Source organism: Pongo abelii, chromosome 9 (genome assembly GCF_028885655.2).
Source record: "Pongo abelii isolate AG06213 chromosome 9, NHGRI_mPonAbe1-v2.0_pri, whole genome shotgun sequence".
Lineage (NCBI taxonomy): Eukaryota > Metazoa > Chordata > Mammalia > Primates > Hominidae > Pongo > Pongo abelii.
Window position 1 is genome coordinate 10,695,219 of NC_071994.2, and position 27,409 is coordinate 10,722,627.

Genomic DNA, 27,409 nt, shown 5'->3' on the forward strand with positions numbered 1-27,409 from the left:
CCACGGCCAAGCTTTAGTGACAGATTAATTCAGGGCCGCCTTCCTCTGGCTGCGTGGCCGCCATCTCTACTCCGGCCTGGCCAGCGCCCCAAAAGGTCAGCTCCTGGGGTGGGTGGGTGGGAGGGAGTCAGGCAGGTCCCTGGCAGGTGGGCAGGAGAGGATGGAACCCCATCCCCACCCTCCCCACATTCTGTCTGGGGCCTTCCTGAGGTCAGCGACCCTACTCAAACTGCAGGAGCCCGGCCTGCCTGTGTGGGTGCAGCTGCTCCTGCCCCCATGCCGTTGGCCCTGAGCACCTCTGCACCCTGTGCCGGCAGGGCAAGTCAGTGTGTGTGTCTCCTACACCCGGGCCCAGCTGCTTCCCACCCAAGATAAGCTAGGGTGGCTGGGCTTCCCTCACTGTCTTCCCCTAGCACCGGGCCTTTGCACATGCTGCTCCCGGGCCTGAGCCCTCCTCTGCCCTCCTGTCGCAACCCTCCCGCCTAGTTTCGCCTTCCCATGTCAGGGCAGCCCCTCGGACACCCCCTCCACTGTTGTGTTAGTGAAGGCCTGCCAAGTGGACAACACTCCCTGTCCCATGCCCGCACCCCAACCCTGGGTGCCTATGTGTGTGTGGGACCTCGTGCCTTTCCCCAGGCCGCGCCGCAGACTCCCTCACCTGCTCAGAAGCCGCCACCCAGGGCCCGTCCCTCCTCACACACATGCTGGGACCCTGGGGGCCAGCAGAGCGCTCTCCCCCACAACCCTGCCTCTCTCCCTCAGGTCTTTCTCTTGCCACCTCCCTCTCTCCCTCGTTTTCTCCATTTCTCCCTCCACGCTTTGCCTCTCTCTGGCTCCGTCTCCCTTCTGCTGTCGTTCTTCCTCTCTAGCTCTGGCTGGTTCTCTGTTCGTAGACCCGCAGGCCCGGGAGGATTCGCCCAGGCCTCTAAGTATTCAGCGCTCGACTCCTGCCCGGCTCACAAGCGCTCCGCGCCCTGCTCTGGCGCTATCTGCCATCGCCCGGCCGCTGCTAATCCGTGATTGCTTCCCGCGGCCGCTAGGAAAAGGCTCAGCTCCGGCCGCTCCCCGCTCCGATTAGCCGTGGCCTTGCTCTGCGAGCAGATAAACGTGACCTCCGTGGCCTGTGGCCAGCCTCGGCCCTCTGGAGGCGGGGCTGTGTGCGGCCCTCCCCTCCCCAGCAGGGCTGAGCTCAGAAGCAGCAGGCAGCCCGAAGGGCTCGGCAGTCCCCGCACCTGTCCCTGTGCCAGTCTGGTAGGTGTTGTGTGTGCAGGGTGGGAGTGCCGGGACCCTCTGGCGTGGGGCTGTCTGGCACAGAGCAGGGGTGGGGGCTGTGCTTCAGCATAGAAGGGAAGGGCGTGCCAGGAAGAGGGCCCAGAGGCCGAACCAGAACACGTCCCTTCACTGCTGGAAACTTCCCACCGCGCTCGAATCAATTCCCAATTGCGCGATTCCTCGCACCTCCCAGGAGGTCCTGTAGAGGCAGCGCTCCCTCCCAGCCTCACCCGCCGGCCTGTTCCCGCCACAGGGCTCTGCCCTTCCTGAGCTCTCCGCCCGGACTCTCATCCCGGACTCTCCTCCCCATCCCCTTCCAAAGCCGGTTCTTTCTCATTACTCAGGGCTCTGCTCAAATGCCACCTCCTCGGAGGGGCCCCCTCATCCTCTGAACAGCGCCCGCCCCTCCCTCCTCCCTCGGGTCCAGCTCCATTTTCCCCTTCTCCTTTTTCACCACGCCCCAACTTAGAGCTGTGTGTCCCGTCCCTAGAATTGCGGTCACAGGACTCCTGGCCCTTACATAGGGCTGGCACGTGGCACGCCGCCCCCTAGCCCTCATACGCATTTTTTGAATGGTAGAGTTTGGAACCAGTAGGAGGGGCGCAGGAGGTAGTGAATTCAACTGAGGGGGAGGCTGCAGGGAGCCCCAGAGAGTCCTTGAAAGCTTTGTTGGAGTTGAGGATTTTATTCCATGTACCCTTGGGAGCCATGTGAGGTTTTATGACAGGTGGTGCGTGCCCTTCCCCAAGGAAAGGCCCCCAGGCCTTCCTGCCACCCCTGCCTGACCCCAGTTGATGATGATGGTGCCAACGGCAGCCAGGCATTCTCAGTACTTACGACATGGCCACCAGCACCCTTTGAACCTCTCCCTGCAGAATCTCATACACCCTCACCCAGCCCTATGGGAGGCATCATTAGCATCTCCATTTTGCAGATGAAGAAACTGAGGCGCTAAGTCCCTGGAGCTGAACCTCACTTCCCGCCCCACCCGGCAGCTGGCCCCTGTGTAAGAGGGAGGCTGGGACTTGGGTCCCTGTCCCGTGGCCACAGCTTTGACCAGGCAGGGCTGTGGAGCTCCTGCTCTGCCCCCAGCAGGCATGATGCCACCAAGCCCCGGCATGCAGCTGCCACAGGGATTTTTAATAACGGGAGTGATTTTTGCATGATGAATGAGGCACTGCCGTTGTGTACATAATGAAGCCCTAATGTTTTCAAATCCCCATTTAAGGAGCTGATCTCACCCCGTAATGAATTTCAGATCACATCACAGAACTGTTGTCCATCCATCTTCTCCCTGGGGCACCCACCCGCCTTGGCACCGAGAGGGTGGGGCCTGGTGAGGATGGGCTCTGCACCCCACTGGGCTGAGCCCAAGCCTAGCACAGAGCCCGGGCTGGCTAGAGTTTGTTGATTGAATGGCCGACCAGGAGGGTGTGAGCAGAAGCAAAGATGGTTCCGGCAATGGGATATTGCTCAGGTCTTGGCCTAGGAGTTAAACAGAAGCCAGAGGTGGAGAATGAGGAGTGGGCTGGGAGAGAAGAGAGCGCAAGACCCTTGGGTAGGTCACTTATCCAGGCTTTGTGGCTAAACCTTCCCTCTGCAGGGTTAAAAGCCTGGGGCAGCAGGTCAGATGTCTGCCCTTGACGCAGTTGGTACCCTCTCAGAGACTCAGTTTCCCGCATTTCCCCGGGAGCCTGGCCCCTTTCTGCCTTGGCATATGGTATTTCTGTAGCCCTCCTCCGGAGAGGGAAACCAGCACGGGCTGCACTGAGGCTTGGCTGCCAATGCCCTCCAGGCTGTGCCCAGCCCATCCAGGCGGGAGTGGTCCCTGGAGCCCAGACCCCTGGTCCGTCCTGGGCTGGAGGGGAGGCACACCCCTCCCTCAACCCCCAGCTCACACCTCTGCCTCCCCAAGGCCCTGTGTCTCTAGCCCTCCTGGCTGCTTTCTCAGGGGCATCTCCACCCTGGCAGTGTGGCCGGTCCCTGGGGTACAAGGCCCCCAAGAGCATGACAGGGCAAAGGAATCCCCTGCCTGTGAAGTCCGCGGCTGAGCCTCAGCCTCCCATCTGTAAAAAGGGGATCCTCCCATACAGCCCCCAAAAGCTCATTTCAGAGGCGTGAGGTTGAGCCAGAGAGGTATGAGACTCGGCACCTGAGACGCAGGGTCAGACGCTGCAGTCACAGGGCAGCAGGCTGGATACCCAGCCAGCCCAGGCCCCACTCACCCCCACAACCTTGCCCAGGCCCCCCTTCCTGTTCACCTCCCTGCTTTTGGGGCCCACAGGAGTCTAGGAAGGTGGGGGGCAGGGGCAAGAGCTGCCCAGGCAAGGCCTTACACTTTGCTGTGTGGCTCTGGGAAAGTGGCTTTGCCTCTCTGAGCCTATCACTACTTCTGTAAGATGAGGGTTAATAATGTGGGTCTTGGCCGGGCGCAGTGGCTCACGCCTATAATCCCAGCACTTTGGGAGGCCGAGGCAGGCGGATCACAAGGTCAGGAGTTCGAGACCAGCCTGCCCAACATGGCAAAACCCCATCTCTACTAAAAATACAAAAATTAGCCAGGCATCATGGCATGCACCTGTAATCCCAGCTACTCAGGAGGCTGAGGCAAGAGAATTGCTTGAACCTGGGAGGCGGAGGTTGCAGTGAGCTGAGATCACGCCATTGCGCTCCAGCCTGGGCAACGAGCAAAAAACTGTCTCAAAAACTAACTAAATACATAAATAAATAAATAATGTGGATCTTAGTTTCTGCTCCTCCTCTCACTGTGGGGCCTTGGACAAGTTGCTTAACCCCCCTGGCCCTCAGTCTCCCATCCCCCTTGACACCTCCCAGCGTATCTCAGCGCTCCCCACCACTCTTTTTTCTTTTTTTTGAGATGGGGTCTCACTGTGTTGTCCAGGCTGGTCTCGAACTCCTGAGCTCAAGTGACCCTCCCACCTCAGCCTCCCAAAGTGCTGAGATTACAGGCATGAGCCACCCCTCCCAGCCCCCACCAGTCTCTTGAGGCCAGAGCTCGGAGACTCAGAGAGGTTAAGTGACTTGCTCCAAACCACCAGCAAAATCTCGTGGCCAGGAATTCTGGGAAGAGAAATCCCAAAGAGGGCACACCGTGGGCCAGCCCCACGGGATGGTAGGGGGAATGGGGGAGCATAGAGAGACCAGGAGCAGGTCCAGGCCTGCGGGTTGGGGTGCCCTGCCCTCGGCAGGGGCACAGCTGCCCTCCTGGTCCCCCGGGCCACAGGCCTCCTCATGTTCCTGTAAATAATTAATTAGCCCCTGCCTGCTTGTTTGTTTAGCATGAGGAATGCTCCCCCACTGAGACGCATTTATTGCTGAATAAATTTAAATATCTAATCTTCCCTTCATGAATATTACAGCACCCTAAATAGCGGCCAACTCATCCTAAGCACCTTGGCGGATGGCCCCACCGGAGCCTGCCTGCCTTCCGCCCCTGCTGGCTCTGAGGACTGCCCGCTCCTGGTGCCCTCCACTGCCCCAGGAATGCCCGGGGCTACAGGCAATCACTTGGCCCAGCCCTCCTTCCTTCCTCAACATCCTTCCATGGGAGGCGCACAGATGCTGGGCTGAATGCTGGCCGCGGAGGCTGGAAGGCAGGGCTTTACCACAGCAAAGCAGGGAAGCAGGGAGATGCCTAAGATGGGGCGGAGGGCCAAGGGCCGCTCAGGGGCCAGGGCTTGGGGCAGAGAGAGGTTCCTCCAGGCTCAGGCGAGGTCAGACAGAGCCCCAGTGGCATTTGAGGAGCGGCCTGAGGAACGAGAGCCCACGAAGGAGATGGGAGGGCCCGCTGGATGGAGGGAGCCGTCAGCGCTGGGAGCAGCCAACCCGTCCAGAAAGACAGTGGCCTCAGAACACTGTGCAACAAGAGGCCACCAGGGCAGCCCCCCTGCTGGGAGGGGTTGTGCTGACGTGGGGAGACAATGCCTCCCCAAGAGCGTGGACAGGGGGCCATTCGAACCAGTCAGCCAGAGTGGTTCAGGGTGAGGCCCTTTTATGGTCCCAGAGGAAGCAGAGCCACCGAGGTTGGGAGCCCAACCTTCCAGCCGTGTGGGCAAGTTTCCCTCTCTGTGCCTCAGTTTCTTCTTCTATAAACAGGAAAAATAACAAGGCAGCGGCTGTAAATCACCATGCAGGTGCTTACCCAACAAGAAGGCTGACAAAGGCCACGGGGGGTGAGTCATACCAGCTACTCAGGAGGCTTAAGCAGGGCAACATAGCAAGAGCCTGTCTCAAAAAAAAAAAACAGGCTCACATCTGTAATCCCAGCACTTTGGGAGGCCGAGACGGGTGGATCACTTGAGGTCAGGAGTTCAAGACCAGCCTGGGCAACATGGTGAAACCCCATCTCTATTAAAAATACAAAAAATTAGCTGGGCATAGTGGTGCGCCCCTGTAAGCTCAGCTACTCGGGAGGCCGAGGCATAAGAATCACTTGAACCCAGGAGGCAGAGGTTGCAGTGAGCCAAGATTGCGCCACTGCACTCCAGCCTGGATGATATAGTGAGACAGAGGGCTGATGTGAAGGAGCCAGATCAGGGGGAGCTTAACGGTAGAGGAGGGAGGAGGGAAGAACGGGCTGCAGGGAGGAGGCAGAGGGGCCTTAGGGGCCATCTTCTGGCCACAGGTGGAGGAAGGCTTCATCTTTGACCTGATGGAGAAACATCTCAGGGGGGCCCCGCCACCCAATTGGGTTCTGTCTCCCCAGGAAAGACCCCAGGTTTTCTGCTGACTTGGGGTGAGGGTTGAGCTGGAGCCTGGAGGTTTGTTTTGGTGCTGAGGGCCCTGGAGAGGAGACTGAGGGTTGATCAGCTCCTGTGAACTGGGAATACCCTACCTCCCACCAGGGTTGCTGGTCTTTTCCAGCTGCCTTGGGGTGGGGTGGGAAGAGGGAAGAGGGAAGGAAGGGCATCTCTCCTGAATGGGACCCCAGGAAGCTTGAGTCTCTAGGACCTAGCTTAGCCCCAGGTAAGAGCCAGGACAGGGCCTGGAGGGCAGAGCTAAGGGGGCTCTGGGAGTGTGTGTGGGAGGGGTCCTTTGGGGCTATGGCTAAGAAGAGCAGGGTGGGAGGGTTCCCCTCTGCACTCGCAGGGGAGACAGCGAGAAGGCTGGTGTGTGGACAGGGAGGGACACGCAGGCAGGAGGGGCCAAGCTGCACTCTAGCTTGTTGCGGTGAGGGTGGGGCAGCAGTGGGCTGACAGTGACCTGTCCCTCATCTCTGCTTTAGGGGAGCCCCTCCCTGGGGCCCCTGCAGAGCCATCACTTGGCCCAGGCTCTGTTCTGGAACTGCTGGGGGTGAGGAGGGGGCATCCGGCCTGAGCCCTCTGCCAGCATTGATTCCAGCTCCCTCCACCTCCCTTGCGCCCCCAGGTCAGCCCCAAAGGCCTGGCTGCAGGCCCGTCCACTTCTGCAGGAAACATTAAATCCCTGAAATACTGAGCTCCACTTCCGCATGGCCCCCACAGCTGGCCGAGGTCGCCTGCAGGGTGGTTAGGCCCCAGAGACTTCGAGCAGCCGGGTGCCAGGTGGCTGAGGCCTTTAGGGCAGGACCCGGGAGGCTCCTAGGAGGGCCAGCTCAGACAGGTCCCTGGGCTCACCCACACACACTGTGAACACCCTGTGTGCACCCACCTCCCATCACACTGATGTACACATACCCGAACATGCCCACACTGTCACGCTGTTGTTAATAACAGGATATACTCACATGACCAAGCACTGCCAAGCACTGCCTTAAGCACATTACAAAGTTAGTTCACTCAATCCTTCCAACAGCCCAATGAGCTCTGAGGTGGGTGCTATTATCCCATTTTCCAGATGGAGCAACTGAGACCCAGAGAGGTTAAATGATATGTGAGGGGTCACACATCTGTGGCTTGCAGAACCAGGATTTGAATTCAGGCTGCCCAGCTCCACAGCCCAGCCACGGCACCCCATTCGGAACACTCACTTCCCAGCACTGGGAGCTCCAGCCTGGACGCCCGCTCTGGGCCCTGCCTTCTTGCTCCATCTCAGCCTCGCCCTGGGCTACAGCTGCCTTTCTCCCTGCAGAGGAGAGGAGCAGGTGGAAGGGATCCAGGCCTGAGCCGTTCTCAGGGTTCCCCTAACCTTTCTGCCCACCCATCCCTGGGACGCTGGGGGAAATTGCCTGGTGCCAGCTCTGAGTAAAGTTGCAGAATGAGGTTTAATTGTGCCCCCAGGGCACAAGAGAAAACAGCAAAAGAAAGGGGCGTGAGCCAGCTGGCATCCCTGGAACTGTGCCGAGACTGAGGTGATGAAGGAGAAGGGGGCCTTGGTTTGTCCATCTGCAAAATGGGGAATGATGGTCCTCTCTTGATGCCCGCCTGTGAGCACCAGGCAGCTGGTGCCTGAGGAGCTCCTGGCGTGAGCGATCAGAACTGCCAAAGATGGGCCCTGTCCTCCCGGCCAGCGCGCAGCGTTTTCCTCTGTGGGAGGGTCGCTGTCCCGGTATTCCAGATGAGACAGTGGACGCCAGAGAGGGGAAGGGGAAGGATCTCACAGCCGATGAGAGGTGAGCCCGGGCTGGACCCCGGCCTGCCTGAGGCCAGGCCTCTCCTGCGCTGTGCCCTGGCGAGGTTGGGGTGCTGGAGCGTTTCTTCCACGCCTCCCGCTGCGCCCCAGTTGTTTATCTGCGCCCGAGTCCCCAGGGTCGCTCGCGAGGCCCTGGAGCCGCCCTCGGATAAACAAGCCCAGGCGGGGCCGCAATTAAGCCGGATGCGCTAACGAGGCGGTTCATTAACCAGCAGGGGTTGGCGCGCCAGGAGACTCGGGCCCGGGCGTCGGGCTCACCTCCCCGCGCGGCTGGAAGACCCAGGCTCCAGCTACAGATCTGATCACCCTGTAACAAGGTGGCCTCTGTTTCCTCATCCGCAAAATGGGTCCTAGGGTTTGCCGCCGCCCCGTGGTGGGGCGCCGCCTGGGAAGGTGGGCCTTGGGATCGCACCGACGCTGAGGCCCGGGCGGAGGCAGCGACTGGTCGCGGGCCCTGCAGCGCGCCCGGGACAGGGCTAGGGAGGGGCGTCGGGGAGGAAGGTGAAACTTCCCCGTCATCCCAGCTCGGGCGGCGGTTCCTGCCCCGGCGGCCCCCGCCTCCCGGAGCCGCCCTGCCTGAACCCTGGCGGCGCGGCCTGTTAGGGACAGGGTGGGCCGGGTGCGCCCCCTGCCGGCCTCCTTGCGCCACTTCCCGCCAGGCCCAGGGCCGTCCCGCTCTGCGCCTCGGTTTCCCCAGATGTGAAACACTCCGGGCGGGGTGGAGGCAGCGGCCGGAGGCCACGGGGTTGGGGCGCGGCGCCGCATGGGTCCTCGCACCGCCGAGGGGCTTCTCGGGACTGAGGGTGCTCACCCCGGGGCCGCAGCCTTCCGAGGCCAGCTCAGTCCCGCCCGCCCTCCCCGCAGTGGACGGCTGCATTCACCGGGCCGCCGGCCCCCTGCTTACCGACGAGTGCCGGACCCTGCAGAGCTGTGAGACTGGCAAGGCCAAGATCACCGGCGGCTATCGGCTCCCGGCCAAGTGTGAGTCCCCGACGCGCCCCCAGCTGCGGGGCGCAGACAGGGCGCCCATGTGTCACTGGGACATCAGGAGTGCGGCCCCCACAGGAGTGCTGGGGACCTCCTCAGGGGGCCCTTCTTAACCTTAAGGGCCAAGACCCGGCCCCCACCCCGCACCCCGTAGGAAGCAGATGGGGAAGATCGTGCGTGGAGGCTGAGGATGTAGCTTGGGGGCAACGCCTTCGCGCCCACACTCGCGCTCGGGTCTCAGCCGAGCCCATACACATATGGGGAGGGGGCGCGGGGCGCTGTGCGCGTGCGGATTCAGGCTCGAGGGGGCCCACGGGGGGGGGGGGGCTTCGCGGAGGCGGCTCAGCGCTTGGGGGGAAAGGTGTTTCCTGCCCCCTTCTGCCCAGGCCGGCAGGGGGAAGCGAGGGAGCTGAGGACCGCGTAGACCCCCGCCGGTCTGACCCCGTCGCCCCCCGTAGACGTCATCCACACAGTGGGGCCCATCGCCTACGGGGAGCCCAGCGCCAGCCAGGCTGCAGAGCTCCGCAGCTGCTACCTGAGCAGTCTGGACCTGCTGCTGGAGCACCGGCTCCGCTCGGTGGTGAGGGACGGCCCGCGGGGGAGGGCGGGAGGCGGGGCGCAGTGACAATGTTCCAATCCCCTCTCACCCCTCCCCGCCCAGGCGTTCCCCTGCATCTCCACCGGCGTGTTTGGTGAGTCTGGAAGAAGGGCAAGGGCCAGGAGTGGGCGGTGGACCCAGACGCCGGGAGGGGCCGGGGCGGACGGGGGAGTGGGCGGGGCCAGAGCCTAGGACTCACTCCCGCCCCACCCGCCTCAGGCTACCCCTGTGAGGCGGCGGCCGAGATCGTGCTGGCCACGCTGCGAGAGTGGCTGGAGCAGCACAAGGACAAGGTGAGTCCTGGGCCCGGGCGAGGGTGGGGTTCGCATCCCGGCCAGAGTGACCAGCCCCCGTCATCGCCCAGGGAGTCAGGGTGCAGAGCGCAGGGCCAGGCCCGCCCCTTCCTTCCCTGTTTCTCCTGCGCAAGGGCGCCTGGCGGTGGCGAGATGGGGGTGATGGCACACAGCCGTGAGCCTCCGTGAAAGGCGCGGGGCCAGGCAGGTGAAAGCCTGCACCGGGGCAGGCAGTCACAGGATCCTGGGGCCAGGCGTGGCGGCCCGGCCCAGGCTGAGCAGCCCCTGGCGCAGGTGGACCGGCTGATCATCTGCGTGTTCCTCGAGAAGGACGAGGGCATCTACCGGAGCCGGCTCCCCCACTACTTCCCCGTGGGTACGTGCCCCGCGTCGCCCCATGGCCCGCCCCTGCCCCGGTCCACCCTGGGGGCGGGCTCTCACTGTCCTCTGCCTTCCAGCCTGAGGCTCCCGCAGCCCACCCTGACCGGGACCGGTAAGCAGGGCCTCGCCCCATGCGGCGGCCCCGGCCCTAGACTAACACACCCACTAACCCCCCGCTCACCCCCCAAGCAGGGCGGGAAACCACGGGGCAGCCTGGGAGGTCGGGGACGCCCACAGACACCTCTGACTCTGCTCTGCCCTCAGACCTGCCTTCGGGACCCCGCTCCCAGCTCTGAGAGGTCGCCAAAGCCTGCAGCCTGGCCTGGGCCTGGCCACCCCTTCTTTCCGTCCGAGCCCCGCCCCTGAGAAGCCTAATAAAGATCACGTTGTGGCAGCTCCTACTGTCTGAGCGCTGACTGGGGGGGGAAAGGAGGCGGCCCAGGTGTTGGATGGAGCCCCTGGCCAGATGCTTTCGCTGAAAGGGGCTGGCAAGAGCTCTCGGTGAGCCGGGCGGGCAGAGGCACAGGCGGAAGGCAGAGGCGGCAGCAGCAGTTCACATTTATTGAGGGCCTGCCCACAAGGAGCTCACAGCCTGGGGGCTGAGACCCCGAATGTGCAGGGGGCGGGGAAGAAAAGAGGTGAAGGCAAAAAGGCAGGCAATGCAGAGACACCATGGCCCAAGCAGAGGGGGTGCAAGGCAGGCACAGGCAGGGGGCCTGGGGCGGATGGGGAGGTGAACCGGCAGCCCCGCCTAGACCTGAGGACTGTGGACCCCACACGTTTGAAGGCTGCCCTCTCCCCACCAGGATGGCACTGCCGGGGCACCCTGTGGGAGGCCCAGCTCCTCCACCTGCCCTGAGCCGGGTCCAGCCTCACAAAGGCCCCCTCAGCCCAGGACTCCCAACCATGCAGACCCCTGGTGGAGGGCAGGAAGCTGGGGTCTGGGGCCCAGCCAGGACGTGGAGGTGGGGCCTATGAGGGAGCAGATGCAGTGTGGGTGGCCCTGGGACCCTGGGCAAGTCCCCAAGGAACTTCCAGGATCCCATAGAAGCCCCTGAGCCAGCTAAGAAGGGAAGGGGGGCCTCAGGGAAGGAAGCAGAGGAAGCAGGAGGGGCCTCCAAGAGGCCTGGCCCCTCAAACCTACTCCTGTTGGGGAAGCTCAGGGGTGGATAGGTGAAAAGCAGGGGGACCCACCTGGGAGGAGGGGGCAGCAGACAGAGCAGCCAGGCGGGCAGCAGAGCAGGGACACGCACACACGGCTCACCACCAGCACCCCCTTTAATAAAACATGGGGGGTCATGTGACAGGAAGAAGGGGGTGAAATAGGACCATTTACAACCACAGAAAAACCTCTGTACATGTCTAGCGCCTGGCAGAGGGGGGCAGCAGGGCAGCAGCGGGCCGGGGCCAGCCCTATTTGTAGAGGATATCGTAGTGTCCAGGCCGGTAGAGAAGGTAGACCTTGGGCTCGGAGCCCTCAGGGAAGATGTGCGGATTGGTGGTGCCGCCCTCGCCGCGGTCCATGTACTCCACCTGGATGGACACGCTGAGGGCCTGGGCCAGCGCGATGATGTGGATGTGGTCGCTCTCCTTGCACATGGGCTCCACCTCCTGTGGCACAGGTGCGGGTCAGGCCCCGGTCTCCGCACCCCGCCCCAGGCCCTGTGGACCCACTGCACTCCCCCGGCTGAGAGTAAAGGGGAGGGGGATGGCACCTGCTGGCAGAACTCCTTGACAGTCCGCCCACCCTCGATGAAATGCTCGAAGAACTTGCTCTCGCGCTGCAGGTAGCCCGAGGTGAGCAGCCGCAAGTAGACCACAAGGTAGTCGGAGGTGCTCTGGTCATTGAAGGAGGCCAGCAGGTCGGCGACAGAGGTCTGCTTCTCCACCTGCTCAATCAGGTCCATGAACTGCAGCCACCGAGGGAGAAAGGGCAAGATGAGGGGGAGGAGATGGGTGGTCCTCACCAGGTGAACCCCTCACCCCTGGCCCAGCCCAAGACAGGCGCCAGGGCTCACCGTGTTGTGGAAATCCTCAATTGTGAATTCAGTGAAGCCCTGGGACACCAGGTCCTCCTTGCTCTTGGCAGACACAGCCTTGAACCTGGGGGTGGGATGGAAAGGCGGGCCCAGCATGGGCTCCTCGACCAGCCCAGACGCCAGGGCCCAGACAGCACTGCCCCGCCTGGCAAGGCCAGAGTCCAGCCCATCACCTGCCCTCAGGTGGAGCTGCACCTCCTACTCGCCCGGGGAGGAGGGAGACACCCACCTGCCTCGGTGCCCAGTGCCCACCCTTCTCACCGCTGCAACTCCTTGCTGTCATCCAGCAGCGCCTCCAAGTGGGAGAATCCGAAAGCCCGATAGAAACAGTTGCCGTCAGGCCTGGTCTTGCGGATATACGAGTACTTTTTGTGGAGGTCCTGCAGAGACAGCCCCACCCTGACAGGTTAACATCAGGCCAGAACTGGGGCTGGCCAAGGAAATGTTCCCCAGCAAAGGTAACACTCCAAAGGTGGCAACCGAGCTCCCAGCAGCCATCTGCCACCCTGGGACCCTGAAACAGGCTGCTGAACGTGGCAATGGGAGCGGCCCACTGCCCAGAGTCCTCCCAAAAGATGGCAGGAAGCTGGGCACTTAAGGACAAACTAGTTGCATGGGTCACTAAAGTGCTGCGGGGCCTACAGGACTGTACAACAACAGGTGAGTGCATCTGTCCTTGAGCAATGCGTCCTCTCCGGTCTTTCAGCACAAGAGAACTTCAGGGCAAGCAAGTCAGGGCCAGGGTGGAGTGCTGGCCTCCACGCCTCAGCCAGGCGGCTGGGGCCCTCTGCACAGCCCAGCTCAGCCCCGCTCCCGCCACACTGAGAAGAGTTCCCCCACCTCTAGGCCTTGCCCGCAGCCCTCCTGGGGCTAGAAACAGCCTCCCTCCTCTACTTGTTTTTTTGAGACGGAGTTTTGCTCTTGTTGCCCAGGCTGGAGTGCAGTGGTGCGATATCGGCTCACTGCAACCTCTGCCTCCTGGGTTCAAACGATTCTCCTGCCTCAGCCTTCCAAGTAGCTGGGATTACAGGTGCCCACCCACCACGCACACTTCACCTGGCAAGCACACTTCACTCCCTGGGCACCCTCCCCTCTCCCCACTCATCTTGCTCCCACCCCCAGCTGATGACTTGTCTTTCTTCCTCAGCCCCCACCAGCACATCTGCCCTCGGCCTCCTCCCGCAATCCTCAGAGGATCTGTTCCAGCTGCCACCTAAGCTGCCTCTCCACTCCACACTAGCCCACCCCCACCCTCAGGCTCAAGCACATCATTCCAAGCTGGGCGCCATGGCTCACACCTATAATCCCAACATTTTGGGAGGCCAAGGTGGGAGGACGCTTAAGCCCAGGAGTTCGAGACCAGCCTGGGCAACACAGTGAGACCCCCATCTCTCTAAAAAAAATAAGTAAGTGCCTGGATGCGGTGGCTCACGCCTGTAATCCCAGCATTTTGGGAGGCTGAGGTGGTTGGATCACCTGAGGTCAGGAGTTCGAGACCAGCATGACCAACATGGCGAAACTCCATCTCTACCAAAAATATAAAATTAGCTCAGCATGGTGGTGCATGCCTGTAATCCCAGCTACTCGGGAGGCTGAAGCAGGAGAATCGCTTGAACCCGGGAAGCAGAGGTTGCAGTGAGCCGAGATTGCGCCATCACACTCCAGCCTGGGCAACAGAGCAAAACTCCATCTTGAAAAAATAAATAAGTAAGTTAGCTGCACATGGTGGTGCATCCTGTGGCCCCAGCTACTCGAGAGGCTGAGGTCGGAGGACTGTGTGGGCCCAGGAGGTCGAGGCTGCAGTGAGCTGTGATGGCACCACTGCACTCTAGCCTGGGTGACAGAGTGCGTGAGACCCTATCTCAAAAAAAAAAAAAGACATTTTCCTAGTAAGTCCCCCCATCATCAATTTTTCCCTCCCTACTGGTTTAGACCCAGCAGCATATACGCATTCGGCTACTTCTTTAAAATCAAGGGAATCCTGGACTTTACGTTTCTGTCTGGCTACCCTTCAATTTCTCTGCATTCTTTACAGCAAAACTCCTAATAAAGCTGTCCGTGCTGTCTCCACCTCTTTTCTCCCTCGGGAGGCTTTTGCTCTAGCCAAGGTCAGCTGAACGCCCTCAATCAGAGGGCAAACCCAGCCCCCCACCCCCACTGGCCCCTTAGCAGAACTGAGACCACTGGCTGTGGCCCTGCCTAGATGCCTCCTTCCCTGGGCTGGCGCCCCCACCCTCTCCTTGTCTTCCTCCTGCCTCCAATGCCACTCCTCATCTCTCTAAGCTCTGAGGGTCAGGGATGCCACCAAACCATACAGCACCCTTCAAGACATGGTGTGTCACCTGCAAGAAAACAGTCACTGAGGCTGGGCATGGTGGCTCACGCCTATAATCCCAGCACCTTGGGAAGCTGAGGCAGGCAGATATCGAGGTCAAGAGATCAAGACCATCCTGGCCAACATGGTGAAACCCCGTCTCTACTAAAACTACAAAAATTAGCTGGGCGTGGTAGCACACACCTGTAGTTCCAGCTACTCGGGAGACTGAGGCAAGAGAATCACTTGAACCCAGCAGGTGGAGATTATAGTGAGCCGAGATCTCTCCACTGCACTCCAGCCTGGGCGACAAAGCGAGACTCCATTTCAAAAAATAAAAAAAGAAACAGTTACTGCACACTTAGCCACTGTGCCTGCCACGTGACCACAGGCATGAGGGCTGTCTCCCATGTGCCTACCCCGCCCTGCTCAGGCCTGGGACAGCTTCCATTTTTCTTTTTTTTCTTTTCTGAGACAGGGTCTCCTGTGTCACCTGGGCTGGAGTGCAGTGGTAAGATCACGGCTCACTGCAGCATCAACCTACCAGGCTCAAGCAAATTCTCCCACCTCAGATTTCAGAGTAGCTGGAACTACAGGTGCACACCACCACACCCATTTAATTGTTGTATTTTTTGTAGAGATGGGATTTCACCATATTGCCCAGGCTGGTCTCCAACTCCTGGGCTCATGTGATGTGCCTGCCACAGCCTCCCAAAGTGCTGCACCCGGCCAGCTTCCTCTTTGAAACTACACTCACTCTCATGGCCAGGTACAGTGGCTGACACCTGTAATCCCAGTGTTTTGGGAGGCCAAGGGGGGAGGATCAAGTTGAAGTCTAGCATGGGCAACACAACAAGACCTCATCTCTACAAAAACGTAAATTATACTTGCTCTCTTGACGACGTCAGTCTCAAGCAATTTTTTTTCTTTTTGAGACAATCTTGCTCTGCCGTCCAGGCTGGAGTGCAGTAGTGCGATCTCGGTTCACTGCAACCTCCACCTCCTGGGTTCAAGCAATTCTCCTGTCTCAGCCTCCTGAGTAGCTGGGACTACAGGCGCGCGCCACTATGTCTGGCTAATTTTTTTGTATTTTTAGTAGAGATGGGGTTTCACCATGTTGGCCAGGCTGGTTTTGAACTCCTGACCTCAAGTGATCCACCCACCTTGGCCTCCCAAAGTGCTAGGATTACAGGCATGAGCCATGGCCCCTAGCCAAAGTCTCAAGGATTTAAATAGTCCCAAGTGTGAATCTCAACTCTCAACTCCAATTGCGATCCTCCTATCTACCAGCCTCACCACACCTCCTCTGAACTGTCCAACAGGCATTTCCACTGAGTGCAGCTGAGATCAACCTCCAAACAACTGCTCCTCCACTTCAGTCACCCACAGCACCCAAAGCCTTACAGTTGCTGCCGACTCCATCACCATATCCATCCCTTCAATATGTCTGGTATCCAACTGCTTCTCACTCCTCACCTCCACCACCCGCTGCCCGCCTCCAGCAGATTTTACTGCACAAGCCTCCTGGCAGTATCCCTGCCTCCACTTCACCCTCTGGAGTTTATTCTCACCCCAGCACGAGAATGCCCAGGGTCGGCTTGGCATGATGATTCAGGCCTGTAATCCCAGCACTTTGGGAGGCCAAAGTGGGTGGATCATTTGAGGTCAGGAGTTCAAGACCAGCCTGGCCAATATGGTGAAACCCCACCTCTACTAAAAATACAAAAATTAGCCAGGCATGGTGGTGGGCATCTGTAATCCCAGCTACTCAGGAGGCTGAGGCAGGAGAATCGCTTGAACCCGGGAGGTGGAGGTTGCAGTGAGCTGAGATGGTGCCATTGCACTCCAGTGCACTCCAGCCTGGGTGACAGGGCAACACTCTGTCTCAAAAAAAAAAAAAAAAAAGTGACCAGAGTCACCTGCTAGATGCACCCCATCTCCGTCAGAGTCCTTTCTCTCGCCACAACACCCCACCCCGCCCCGCCCCGCTCAGTTCCCCAGCCCCAACCCTTCATTCTGCACCAGCCACACTGGCCTCCATGCTGGCCTCAAACCATCCAGGTGCCCTCTTGCCTCGGGCCTGGGTGGGCACTGCTCTCGGACGCCTGTAACTCGCTCCCCGGTCTTTTTCTGTTCATTACTCAAATACCACCTCATCAGCAAGGCCTTCACCAAGCCCTGTTTAAAATGGCAAATGCTCCCACTCCCAATCCCCTCTTTTTTTTTTTGAGGTGGAGTTTTGCTCTGGTCACTCAGGCTGGAGTGCAGTGGCACAATCTCGGCTCACTGCAACCGCCACCTCCCGGGTTCAAGAGATTCTCCTGCCTCAGCCTAAGTAGCTGGGATTACAAGGATGCGCCACCACACCCAGCTAATTTTGTATTTTTAGTAGAGATGAGGTTTCACCATGTTAGGCTGGTCTCCAACTCCTGACCTCAGGTGATCCACCTGCCTCAGCCTCCCAGAGTGCTGGGATTACAGGCGTGAGCCACCATGCCCAGCCCTGATCCCCTTTTCATTTTTCTCCACAGCACTCACCACCTTCTGATACCCCACATGTCCTAGAGCCCTCTTTGGCTTATCATGTCTTTCCACCCTGAACTCTAAGTTTTGTGAGGGCAGGACTTTGTCGGCATCGCTCTATCTTCAGTACCTAGAACAGTGCCTGGACCACAGTCTGTTGTCAATAAATGTTAAATGAGTAGCACACTAGGACCACAAAGAGCCCAAATCACCACTGCTACTGTAGCAGCCACCATGGCCACTGTGAGCACACTCTCTGTGCCAGGCACTTGGCACAGGGCGAATAAACGTCACCCTAATTGATCCTAACAAGAGCCCATTTAGAGAGAGAGGAGCTCTCTGCAACCAGGCCTGCTTGGGCTCTGCTGCCACAGCTGTCTCTCTACCCAGGGAGAAAAGGTGGGCTCAGGCACAGCACACAGAATGCGGGTGCTGGGGGCACAGAGAGGCCTCTTAGACAGCATGCTCTGAACATCCAAATGTTTGATGACTCCATGGGAAGAACCTGGGGCCCAGCCTGTCCTGTCCACTTTACCAGGGTGGTCTAGCATGAGCGGCAGGCCATGACATGGGGGGGTCCCGCTGGAGGACAGTGACATAGGAGGAATGAATGAATGAAGCTCACCCCCTGTATGGGGAGAGGAGTGGGTTTGTAACCCGCTGCTTACAACCCCCCGTAACATCTCCTTCAACCCTCACACTTGCCTTGTGAGGAAGACAATGTCCCCGCCCAGAGAGAAGAGAACAGGGGATCCAAGAGCTTCAGGGTGTTGCCTGAGATCACGCAGCTCGAAGTGGTGAGGCCAGGACTGGAACCCAGGCCCATCAGGCTCCACAGCCAGTGCCTTCATCTCTCCACAGGCACCCTGAGGAGATCTAGCTCCCTGAGGAGAGGGGGCCTCAGTAGATCACAGAGCACAGACCTCACACAGCTGGATCTGGCCTGCAGGTGTGTTTGGCCCACACATTTAAAATCTGAATTAGCTGCCAACTGTTAGAAGTCAGGAGCTGTGGTTACCTCTGGCTTCTCTTGGAAAAACAGATCTGGAGACAATGGAGTCACAGGTATGGACACTCCCATTTCCCCCAGGGGCCTCTGCTCCTTATTACTGTCTGGCTGATACTGAGCTGAGCTGCCCTGCTTGTTCACCACCTGACTTCCTGGCCACCTTCAATCACCTGGGTTACCTACCTGGCCACAGAGGCCTCCCCTACCAGTAGAGGACTCTAAGCATCTGTCATCTTCCAGGGGAAGAGAAACATTTACTAAACACCTACACTGAGCCTACCAGATACTGTTTCCACACACCCATTGTCACATTTCTTTTTTTTTTTTTTTTTTTTTAGAGACAGGTCTCACTGTCACCCAGGCTGGAGTGCAGTGGTACAATCATGGCTCAACTTCTTGGGCTCAAGTGATCCTCCAACCGCAGCCTCTTGAGTAGCTGGGACTACAGGCATGTGCTACCATGCCCACTAATTTTTTGATTTTGAGAGACAAGGTCTCACTATGTTGCCTGGGTTGGTCTTGAACTCCTGGGCTCAAGCGATCCTCTGGCATCAGCCTCCCAAAGTGCTAGGATTCCAGGCTCGAGCCACCATGCCTGGCCCCATTTCACATGTCAACCTCCCAGCTCACAGACCTAGAAAGTGGGTGGTGAAGTTTGCCTCCGTTTGAGTGATGCAGAAGGGCCCTTCGAGGAAATCTGTGGCCCCCCAACCCCACCGCTTCCTGCCTCTCCACAAAGATCCAGGAGGCAAGCTGTGGGAAACGGCCCTCTGGCAACCCTCCTGCCCCACTGAGCACCAGCCTGGTCAGCCCCCATATGGGCACCAAGATCATCAGCTCCTGCCCAGCCTGCATCTCCCTCAATCTCACAATCACTCTATGGGAAGATGCTTTTTTTTTTTTTTTTTGAGACGGAGTCTCACTCTGTCGCCCAGGCTGGAGTGCAGTGGCGCGATCTCTGCTCACTGCAACCTCTGCCTCCCGGGTTCATGCCATTCTCCTGCCTCAGCCTCTCCGAGTAGCTGGGACTACAGGCACCCGCCACCACACCTGGCTAATTTTTTTGTATTTTTAGTAGAGACGGGGTTTCACCATGGTCTCGATCTCCTGACCTCGTGATCTGCCCGCCTCAGCCTGCCAAAGTGCTAGGATTACAAGCGTGAGCCACCGCGCCAGGCCTTTTTTTTTTTTTTTTTTTTTTTTGAGACGGAGTCTTACTCTGTTGCTCAGGCTAGAGTACAGTGCGGGATCTTGCTTCACTGCAACCTCCGCCTCCCAGATGCAAGCAATTCTCCTGCCTCAGCCTTCCCAATAGCTGGAACTACACGCGCGCACCACCACTCCCAGCTAATTTTTGTATTTTTAGTACAGATGGGGTTTCGCCATGTTGACCAGGCTGGTCTCGAACTCCTGACCTCAGGTGATCTGCCCACCTCAACCTCCCAAAGTGCTGGGATTATAGGCGTGAGCCACTGTGCCCAGCCAGAAGATGCTTTTATTGTCCCTATTTTATAAATGAGAACACCCATTTTAGAGACACTAAAGGACTTGCCAAGGATACAGCAGCTGAGTAGCAGAGTCTAGATTTGAATCAATGTCTTTTTTTTTGAGACAGTCTTCTTCTGTTGCCCTGGCTGGAGTGCAGTGCTGCAATCTCGGCTCACCGCAACCTCCGCCTCCCAGATCCAAGCAATTCTCCTGCCTCAGCCCCGCGAGTAGCTGGGATTACAGGCACCTGCCACCACACCCGGCTAATTTTTGTATTTTTAGTAGAGATGGGGTTTCACCGTATCAGCCAGGCTGGTCTCGAACTCCTGACCTCAGGGGATCCGCCCACCTTGGCCTCCCAAAGTGCTGGGATTACAGGCGTGAGCCACCGTGCCCGCCCCCCACCCACCCCCGCCCTTTTTTTTTCTTTCTGGGATGAAGTTTTGCTGTTGTCACCCAGGCTGGAGTGCAATGGTGTGATCTTGGCTCCCTACAACGTCCACCTCCTGGGTTCAAGCATTGAATCAATGTGTTTTTGAGGCCTCAGCCTACACACTTCAAGAACCAGCAACGAAAGGTGTCCTCCAACACCCTACTCCCTCAGGTGACAGACCCAGCAGGAAGCAAGTCTGAAGCAGGCACCCTCCTGCCCCGCCCCCAGGGTGCTTCCCACCCGCTCTGGCCAGGCTCCCACCTTGATCTTCTGTTGATAGATGTTGTCATCTTCAGCATACTCCTTGTATAGGACCGAGAGCTCCAGCCGCTCTGACACCAGAGGGTTCTGCACAGCAATCTGGAGGAGGCAGGGATCTGTCATGTCCTAGCAGGGAGATGGAGTGACCCATGCCTAACAGCCAGAATAACTACAATAGGGCTGGGCTGGTCACCTGGTGGCACAGCGACCCCCAGAAAAGCACCAGTACCTAGCATAGCCTAGGGAGGAGGGAGCTTCCAAAGTAGAGACAGACAATAGGCCTCATGCCCAGCCTATGCATTTCCACAATGGGGCTGCTGGCCACTGCCTCCCTCACCCACTGCAGCCCCTCACCTCTTGCTGAATTCGGTCCTGCTGAGCCATGATGGCTTCATCATAGGCCAGACAGTTAACACCTGGAAAAAGGAAAAAAGCCAAAGATTACAGGGGATCCTGGCCGTCTCCACTGCAGGCAGCTGGGCCAGGGAAAAGAGCAGCCCACGGGCAGGAAGACAGGCTTAGAATCTGGAAGCAGGTATGTTACAGATGTCCCAGATGCAAGCAGTTCTCCTGCCTCAGCCTTCCCAATAGCTGGAACTACACGCGTGCACCACCACTCCCAGCTAATTTTTGTATTTTTAGTACAGATGGGGTTTCGCCATGTTGACCAGGCTGGTCTCGAACTCCTGACCTCAGGTGATCTGCCCACCTCAACCTCCCAAAGTGCTGGGATTACAGGCGTGCTCCACCTCAACTGTGTCATCTTGGCAAAGTCCCTTCCCCTTCTGGGCTTTCATTTCCTCATCTTTAAAATGAAGGGGCAGAGGTGCACCGTGGTACCCCTAAGGTGTGCTCTTCCAGCTCTGACACCCCCTTCCTCCCGTTAACATCACTTCCCAGCAGCCTGGGAATGTTCTGGGGCCAGGCGTGGTCTCTTGCGGAAAGCAGGATGAGGAAGCAGAGTCCTGGCCTGGAGAGCTTCCTGTGAGCCTGCACTTTACTCCATCACCGCCTTCATCCTCTTGCGGTCCTGGATATTGTTAATGGTGCCCATTTTACAGTTAACAAAACAAATGCAGAGAGGTGAAGCAATCTGCCCGAGGTCACAACTAGCAAAGACCTGTGGTCGAACCCAGGTTTGTCTAATTCCAGGCTGAGTTCTTCAGCACAATACCTCTCCTTGGCTACCACATGGCAGAGACCTTTACTCAACTGTAAAATGGGGCGAGTACCCCCGCCTTTCTTAGAGGCATACCAGTACGTGCTCTAGGATTATCAGCCAGCTGGGCAGGTCCACCCGATGGACCCCACTGTGAGCAGCTAGCTATCGGTGAGGAGTTAGGACACCTGAATTTTAGTCCTGGCTCTCTCTCTTAATGTCATCTTGAACAAGTCCCTTCCGGGGCCCAGTTTTCCCACTTCTCGTTCCCTCAAGTGTTCGGTGAAAATGAGGTGCGTGGGCTGAAAGACTTTAAAGGTCAGCCCTTTTGGGGCTCGCCATCCCAAATTCTTGGCTGGGCGTCGACCTACCTACCCTTTTCGCACTACTCTGCAAAAGAGCTGTCCCTGCCACCCAATGACCTACGCGGTCCCCAGGGCCCAACTCATAGGCGGGAAAAGACAGAGTGGGACCATTTTTGAAAGGCCCATCTCCTCAGGAGACTAACAATGTCTAGGCAGGCGGAAAGGGGCTGCAAGGCCAGAAGAGGCGGCTCTACCAGAAAAAGTCACAGGTCTCAGGAACAGATCCCGCAGTCCCCTCACATCCCAGGGCCGCCTACGACATCCCGAATGGCCCGCCCGGACCTTTGTGCTCCGTAGCCCAGCGAAACTCGAGGCCCTCACGGCGCGGGCCGCCGCTGGAGCAGGCCGGGGGGCTCGGCCCTGGCCTAGGCCTCAGCCTGACTGCAAGGACCGGGGCGAGAGGGCTCGGGGCCCCTGGAGCCGGGAGCCGAGGGGTTGGGCAGAGGGCGGGGCGACCCAGACCCCGCCCCGGGCGCACACGATGGAGAAGGGCCGCGGCCCTTGGCCCGCCTCGCCCGTCCTCCCTCCCGGCCGGGGGTCGCGGCGGTGGCTCCTTCCATTGTGAGGGGGAGGGGAGGCAGCGGAGGTGGAGGAAGGGACCCCCCGCGCACCTCGACCCCAGAGCCAGCGGCCCTGCCTCCCCTCCCTCCTCGGGAACAGCTGGCCCGGCATCGCCCCCACTAGCCCGGGCCGGACATCCCTCCTTGGATCCGTACCTTCGGAGTCGCTGCCCAGCGGCTCCTGCTTCTGCTGCTGAGGTTCCTCCGCCGCCATCTTTAAACAGCGCCGCACTGCCGACCGCTTCCGGGTTGCCAATTGCTGTCCTCCCGGAAGTGAGCCCCTCCTCGTGGCCCCGCCTTGGCAACAGCCCTAGCAACGGGATCCCCTTAGGCGTTGTCAAGGAATGGGCTTCCAGTCCCGTGGCAGGTGCTGGCACGCCAGGCCTGCGGACCTGAGACCTGTAGGAGAGGCCGGCCGCCCCAGGTCCGCACCTCCACCCCACACACTGGTTTGGCTCCATCTTCCCAGCCTCCCAAAGTTCCCGATGGTGATTGCAGATCCTCCTGGAGCCAATTCCGTTTTCTTTTCCCTGGAGTTTGAAACGCGGATTGTGTTATTGAGAGAATTAAAAAAGTGAAATTAAAATCACCGAAGGCAGCATTCCTGCTGCGGGCTTCGGCAGGCACTGCATGCGACCATAGCTGCAGTGCGGAGCAGCATCTGACCCAGGAGACAGGAAGTCGGCCAGCGCCGGGGCGCCCGCGGAGCCCCACATCGTGGCCCCACGGAACCTGGGTTCTCTGCCGGCTTTGGTGAGCTGCTTCCGGCAGGGAGCATCCCTTGGTGTCAAGGCCAAAGCCTCATGACCTAACTTTGGGCTCTGTGTCCTTCTGGTTGTGACAAAGCAGGACCTTAAAAAAAAAAAAGAAAGAAAAAAGAAAGGGTCTCGCTATATTGCATAGGGTAGTCTCGAACTCCTGGGCACGAGCGATCTTCGGGCCCTGCCTGAAGAGTAGCTGAGACTCCAGCCGCGAGCCACCACTAAAGCAGGGTCTTTATAAAAGCAAAGACTTCACAAAAAAGGAAAATAATGGTTGCCAAGAGTCAAGCGGAGGTGCTGGAGGGAAGTGGATGTGGCTGTGAAAGGGAAAGTCTGGATTCTTGTGAAGGTGGACATGCGCAATACCCTGACTGTGTCAGTATCCTGGTGTATGCTTTACTACATTTTTGCAAGATGTTAGTGGGGGCAGAGGAGACTGAGTAAAGGATACATGGAATCTTTATAATTTCTTTAAGTTCCCTGTGAATTATCTAAAAATTACGTTTAACTTTTTGTTTTTTTGAGACAGAGTTTCTCTCTGACCATCCAGGCTGGAGTGCAGTGGCACGATCTTGGCTCACTGCAACCTCTGCCTCCCGGGTTTAAGCCATTCTCCTGCCTCAGCCTCCCGAGTAACTGGGACTACAGGCGTCCGCCACCACGCCCAGCTAATTTTTTGTATTTTTAGTAGAGACGGGGTTTCACCGTGTTAGCCAGGATGGTCTCGATCTCCTGACCTCGTGACCCGCCCACCTCGGCCTCCCAAAGTGCTGGGATTACAGGCGTGAGCCACCGCGCCCAGCCACGTTTAATTTTTTAAATGGCAAAGATGGCTGGGTGTGGTGGTTTATGCCTGTAATCCCAGCATTTTGGGAGGCCAAGCTGGGAGAATTGCTTGAGCCCAGGCATTGGAGACCAGCCTGAGCAACACAGGGAGACCCACCCCCGCATCTCTATAAAAAACATAAAAAAAAAAAAATTAGCCAGGTGTGGTGGCATGCACCTGTAGTCCCAGCTACAGGAGTGCAATAGCGATCTCTGCTCACCGCAACCTCTGCCTCCCGGGTTCAAGTGATTCTCCTGCTTCAGCCTCCCAAGTAGCTGGGATTACAGGCATGTAGCACCATGCCTGGCTAATTTTGTATTTTAAGTAGAGATGAGGTTTCTTCATGTTGGTCAAACTGGTCTCGAACTCCCAACCTCAGGTATCTGCCCGCCTCAGCCTCCCAAAGTGATAAGATTACAGGTATGAGCCACCGCACCCGGCCTTGCCTAGCTCTTTTCAATGATGGTTTATTTGGTGGTTAATAACTGTTCTCTTGGCCAGGCACAGTGGCTCACTTCTGTAATCCCAGCACTTTAGGAGGCCAAGGCAGGCGGATCACCTGAGGTCAGGAGTTCAAGACCAGCCTAACATGGTGAAACCCCGTCTCTACCAAAAATACAAAAATTAGCTGGCTGTGGTGGCCCATGCCTGTAATCCCAGCTACTCAGGAGGCTGAGGCACAAGAATAGCTTGAACCCGGGAGGCGGAGGTTGCAGTGAGCTGAGATCAAGCCACTGCACTCTAGTCTGTGTGACAGAACGAGACTCCATCTAAAAATAATAATAATAATAAATAAGTAAATAACTGTTCTCTTATCCCCATTCCGTCTGTCCTGTTAATTTTACTGTGTAAGGATTTTGGTTCTCCATCCTGAAGCATCTAAATCCCACCTGCAGGTCGGGCTTGGTGGCTCACGCCTGTAATCCTAGCACTTTGGGAGGCTGAGGCGGATGGATCACCTGAGGTCAGGAGTTCTAGACCGGCCTGGCCAACATGGTGAAACCCCGTCTCTACTAAAAATAAAAAAATTAGCTGGGTGTGGTGGCAGGCGCCTGTAATCCTAGCTGCTCGGGAGGCTGAGGCAGGAGAATAGCTTGAACCCAGGGGATGGAGGTTGCAGTGGGCCAAGATCATGCCACTTCGCTCCAGCCTGGGCGAAAGAGGGAGACTCCGTCTCAAAAAATAAAAAAAAAAACCCTTGGTCGGGCACGTTGGCTCAGGCCTGTAATCCCAGCACTTTGGGAGGCCGAGGCGGGTGGATCATGAGGTCAGCAGTTTGAGACCAGCCTGGTCAAGATGGTGAAACCCCGTCTCTACTAAAAATACAAAAATTAGCCAGGCACGGTGGCAGCCACCTGTAATCCCAGCTACTTTGGGAGGCTGAGGCAGGAGAATCGCTTGAACCTGGGAGGCAGAGGTTGCAGTGAGCCGTGACTGCACCACTGCACTCCAGCCTGGGCAACAGGTGAAACTGTCTCAAGAAAAATAAATAAATAAATAAATAAAATTAAATAAAATAAAACCCACCTGCAGATTCGCCAGGAGCCCCTGGCACAGCCCCAGACATTTGTCTCTGCTCCCCAATTTGCCACCCTGGAAATGGTCCATGCTGCTGGTCCTTGCTGTCACGGGCCTGTAATGACACAGGCAGCACAGGCACTTGGTTGAGGCTGCATGTCGGAGACAGTCACAGAGGTGACAGGTAGCAGCCAGAGTGCCAACATAGCACAGATGCCTCCTCACACCCACCTGCCAGACTGGTGCCTGCCCAGGCCCCACATCCATGTCCGTGGGATTCCATCAGGTGGAGGGAGGGGAGGAGACCCCATAGTGGGACTCAGGGACTGTGAAACTTCAGCCTTAGAGGAAGTTTACACAACAGCCCAGAGGCCCCAAGGGGCCACATGGCTCCAGACCCACCCAATCTCTTCTGCCTCTGCCTCTCAGGGAAGGGAGCCAGGCTGAATGGACCAAGACAACAGGGGCATGGCATGGGCCCTGGAACAGCCGTAGTCCTCACGGGAAGGCGTGGCCAGCCGAAAGCCTCGAAGGGTGGGCCACACATGGGGATTAGGCGACCATTCTTGGTGCAGGCTTGGAAGTCGGGCAGCTGCCCAGACAGCGGGAGTAGGGGCATGCTTGGCCCCAACATGAACCTTGCATTGTACCCACGAGAGTCTCCAGGCAGCAGCCCTGAAATCGTGGTCTAGGGAGGCTTTGACGGCAGCAAAGGCTGATGCGGCAGAGCAGGGTCTATGCCTCAGGGCCATCAGTTGGGCTGTGAGTCACCTGCAGGATTCAGACCTCCTAAGGCCGAAAGCAAGCAGAGGGGCAGAGGCAATGCAGGCAGAGCCCCTCCCAAGCAACTCCCACCACCCCAGTCCTCGCTGGGGCACCCACTATAAGTGCTGTACATTCACTTCACTTTATGCCTGCAGAGGGTCCCAGCAGCTGGTCCCAGCCCCTCCCCAGGGCCTCACAGCACCACATGATGCATTACTTTTGTTATTGCTTCCGTAACGAGTCACCACAAACCTAGCGGCTTAAAACAACACAAATTTATTCTCTTACAATTTTTTTTTTTTTTTTTGAGACGGAGTCTTGCTGGGTCCCCCAGGCTGGAGTGCAGTGGCACGATCTCGGCTCACTGTAAGCTCCGCCTCCTGGGTTCAAGCGATTCTCCTGCCTCAGCCTCCTGAGTAGCTGGGATTATAGGCACCCACCACCACGCCCAGCTAATTTTTTGTATTTTTTTGTAGAGACAGTGTTTCACCACGTTGGCCAGGATGGTCTCGATCTCTTGACCTCATGATCCACCTGCCTCAGCCTCCCAAAGTGCTGGGATTACAGGCATAAGCCACCATGCTCAGCCTCTCTTACAGTTTAGGAGGACAGAAGTCTGGGTTTCACCAGACTAAAATCAAGGTGTCTACAGGCTGCATTTCCTTCCAGAGGCTCTAAAGGAGATCCACTTCCTACTCGTCCAGGTTGGCAGAAGGTAGGACCAAGGTCCCCATGTTCTTGCTGGCTGTAAAGGAGGGCTGTTCCCAGCTTCTAGAGGCCCCTGCAGTCCTTGGCTAATGGCCCGCTTCCTCTGTCCTCAGAGCCAGCAACGGTAGGCTAAGTGCTTCTCACTTCAGGACTTATGACGACATTGCGCCCGCCTGGATCTCCAAGGATAGCCTCTCATTTCAAGGTCATGACCTTATTCACATCTACAAAGCCCCCATGCCATGTAAGATAACATATTCACTGGTTCCAGAGAGTAGACCATGGGCATTTTCGGGGGGCCATTATCCTGTCTGCCACAATATCTTCATTTTACAAAACTGAGATTCAGAGACCAGATGACTTGCCCAAGGTCGTACAGTTCAGTGGCCATGCTAGGCTTCAAGCCCAAGCCTCCCCACTCCCAGACCACTGTTCCTGACATTACAGCACCTGCTGGGACTTTAGCTTCTCCAGTCAGCGTGCACACCAGGCACAGAAACCCACACACGTGGACACAGAAAATGTTTGGGGTACAAGGATCCTTGCTTTCTCTATAGGGAATTGCTCCAGGGCCCTGAA

General features: G+C 58.1%; 2 protein-coding genes across 7 annotated transcripts in view; one reads left to right on the forward strand and one right to left on the reverse strand.

Moving 5' to 3' along the window:
* Nucleotides 1-10,500, forward strand: part of MACROD1 (mono-ADP ribosylhydrolase 1) — a 170,341-nt gene extending 159,841 nt beyond the window's left edge. For 2 of the 4 annotated variants that reach the window (XM_054525738.2, XM_054525736.2), the window contains 6 exons: nucleotides 8,707-8,823; nucleotides 9,288-9,409; nucleotides 9,491-9,521; nucleotides 9,647-9,720; nucleotides 10,015-10,096; nucleotides 10,366-10,500. In XM_054525738.2, the coding sequence (XP_054381713.1) occupies nucleotides 8,707-8,823; nucleotides 9,288-9,409; nucleotides 9,491-9,521; nucleotides 9,647-9,720; nucleotides 10,015-10,096; nucleotides 10,366-10,397 (458 nt within the window). In that variant the 3' untranslated portion in view covers nucleotides 10,398-10,500. The other 2 variants (XM_024255640.3, XM_024255642.3) reach the window with 2 other exon arrangements.
* A 142-nt stretch (nucleotides 10,501-10,642) lies between these two features.
* OTUB1 (OTU deubiquitinase, ubiquitin aldehyde binding 1) lies at nucleotides 10,643-25,477 on the reverse strand. 3 transcript variants are annotated; one of them, XM_063728092.1, is made up of 7 exons: nucleotides 25,367-25,477; nucleotides 22,409-22,782; nucleotides 20,523-20,584; nucleotides 20,169-20,267; nucleotides 12,402-12,520; nucleotides 12,120-12,204; nucleotides 10,643-12,011 (listed from the first exon to the last, which is right to left on the reverse strand). In XM_063728092.1, exons 2-7 carry the CDS (start codon nucleotides 22,464-22,466, stop codon nucleotides 10,974-10,976), a joined length of 1,461 nt encoding a protein of 486 aa, XP_063584162.1. In that variant the 5' UTR covers nucleotides 22,467-22,782; nucleotides 25,367-25,477; the 3' UTR covers nucleotides 10,643-10,973. The 3 variants fall into 3 exon arrangements, with proteins under 3 accessions (XP_063584162.1, XP_009244482.1, XP_024111411.2); XM_009246207.4 differs by lacking the exon at nucleotides 25,367-25,477 and having other exon boundaries at nucleotides 10,643-11,712; nucleotides 11,817-12,011; nucleotides 22,409-22,972; XM_024255643.3 differs by lacking the exons at nucleotides 20,169-20,267; nucleotides 20,523-20,584; nucleotides 22,409-22,782; nucleotides 25,367-25,477 and having other exon boundaries at nucleotides 10,643-11,712; nucleotides 11,817-12,011; nucleotides 12,402-12,512.
* Nucleotides 25,478-27,409: the final 1,932 nt, after the last annotated feature.

Coding starts and splice junctions, on each gene's coding strand:
- OTUB1 (XM_063728092.1), bottom strand. CDS start 22,466: ATGGCGGCGGAGGAACCTCAGCAGCAGAAGCAGGAGCCGCTGGGCAGC. Junction 20,585..22,408: donor GCTGGGCAGCGACTCCGAAG/GTACGGATCCAA, acceptor TCCTTTTTCCAG/GTGTTAACTGTCTGGCCTAT. Junction 12,205..12,401: donor GACAGCAAGGAGTTGCAGCG/GTGAGAAGGGTG, acceptor TCCCACCCCCAG/GTTCAAGGCTGTGTCTGCCA.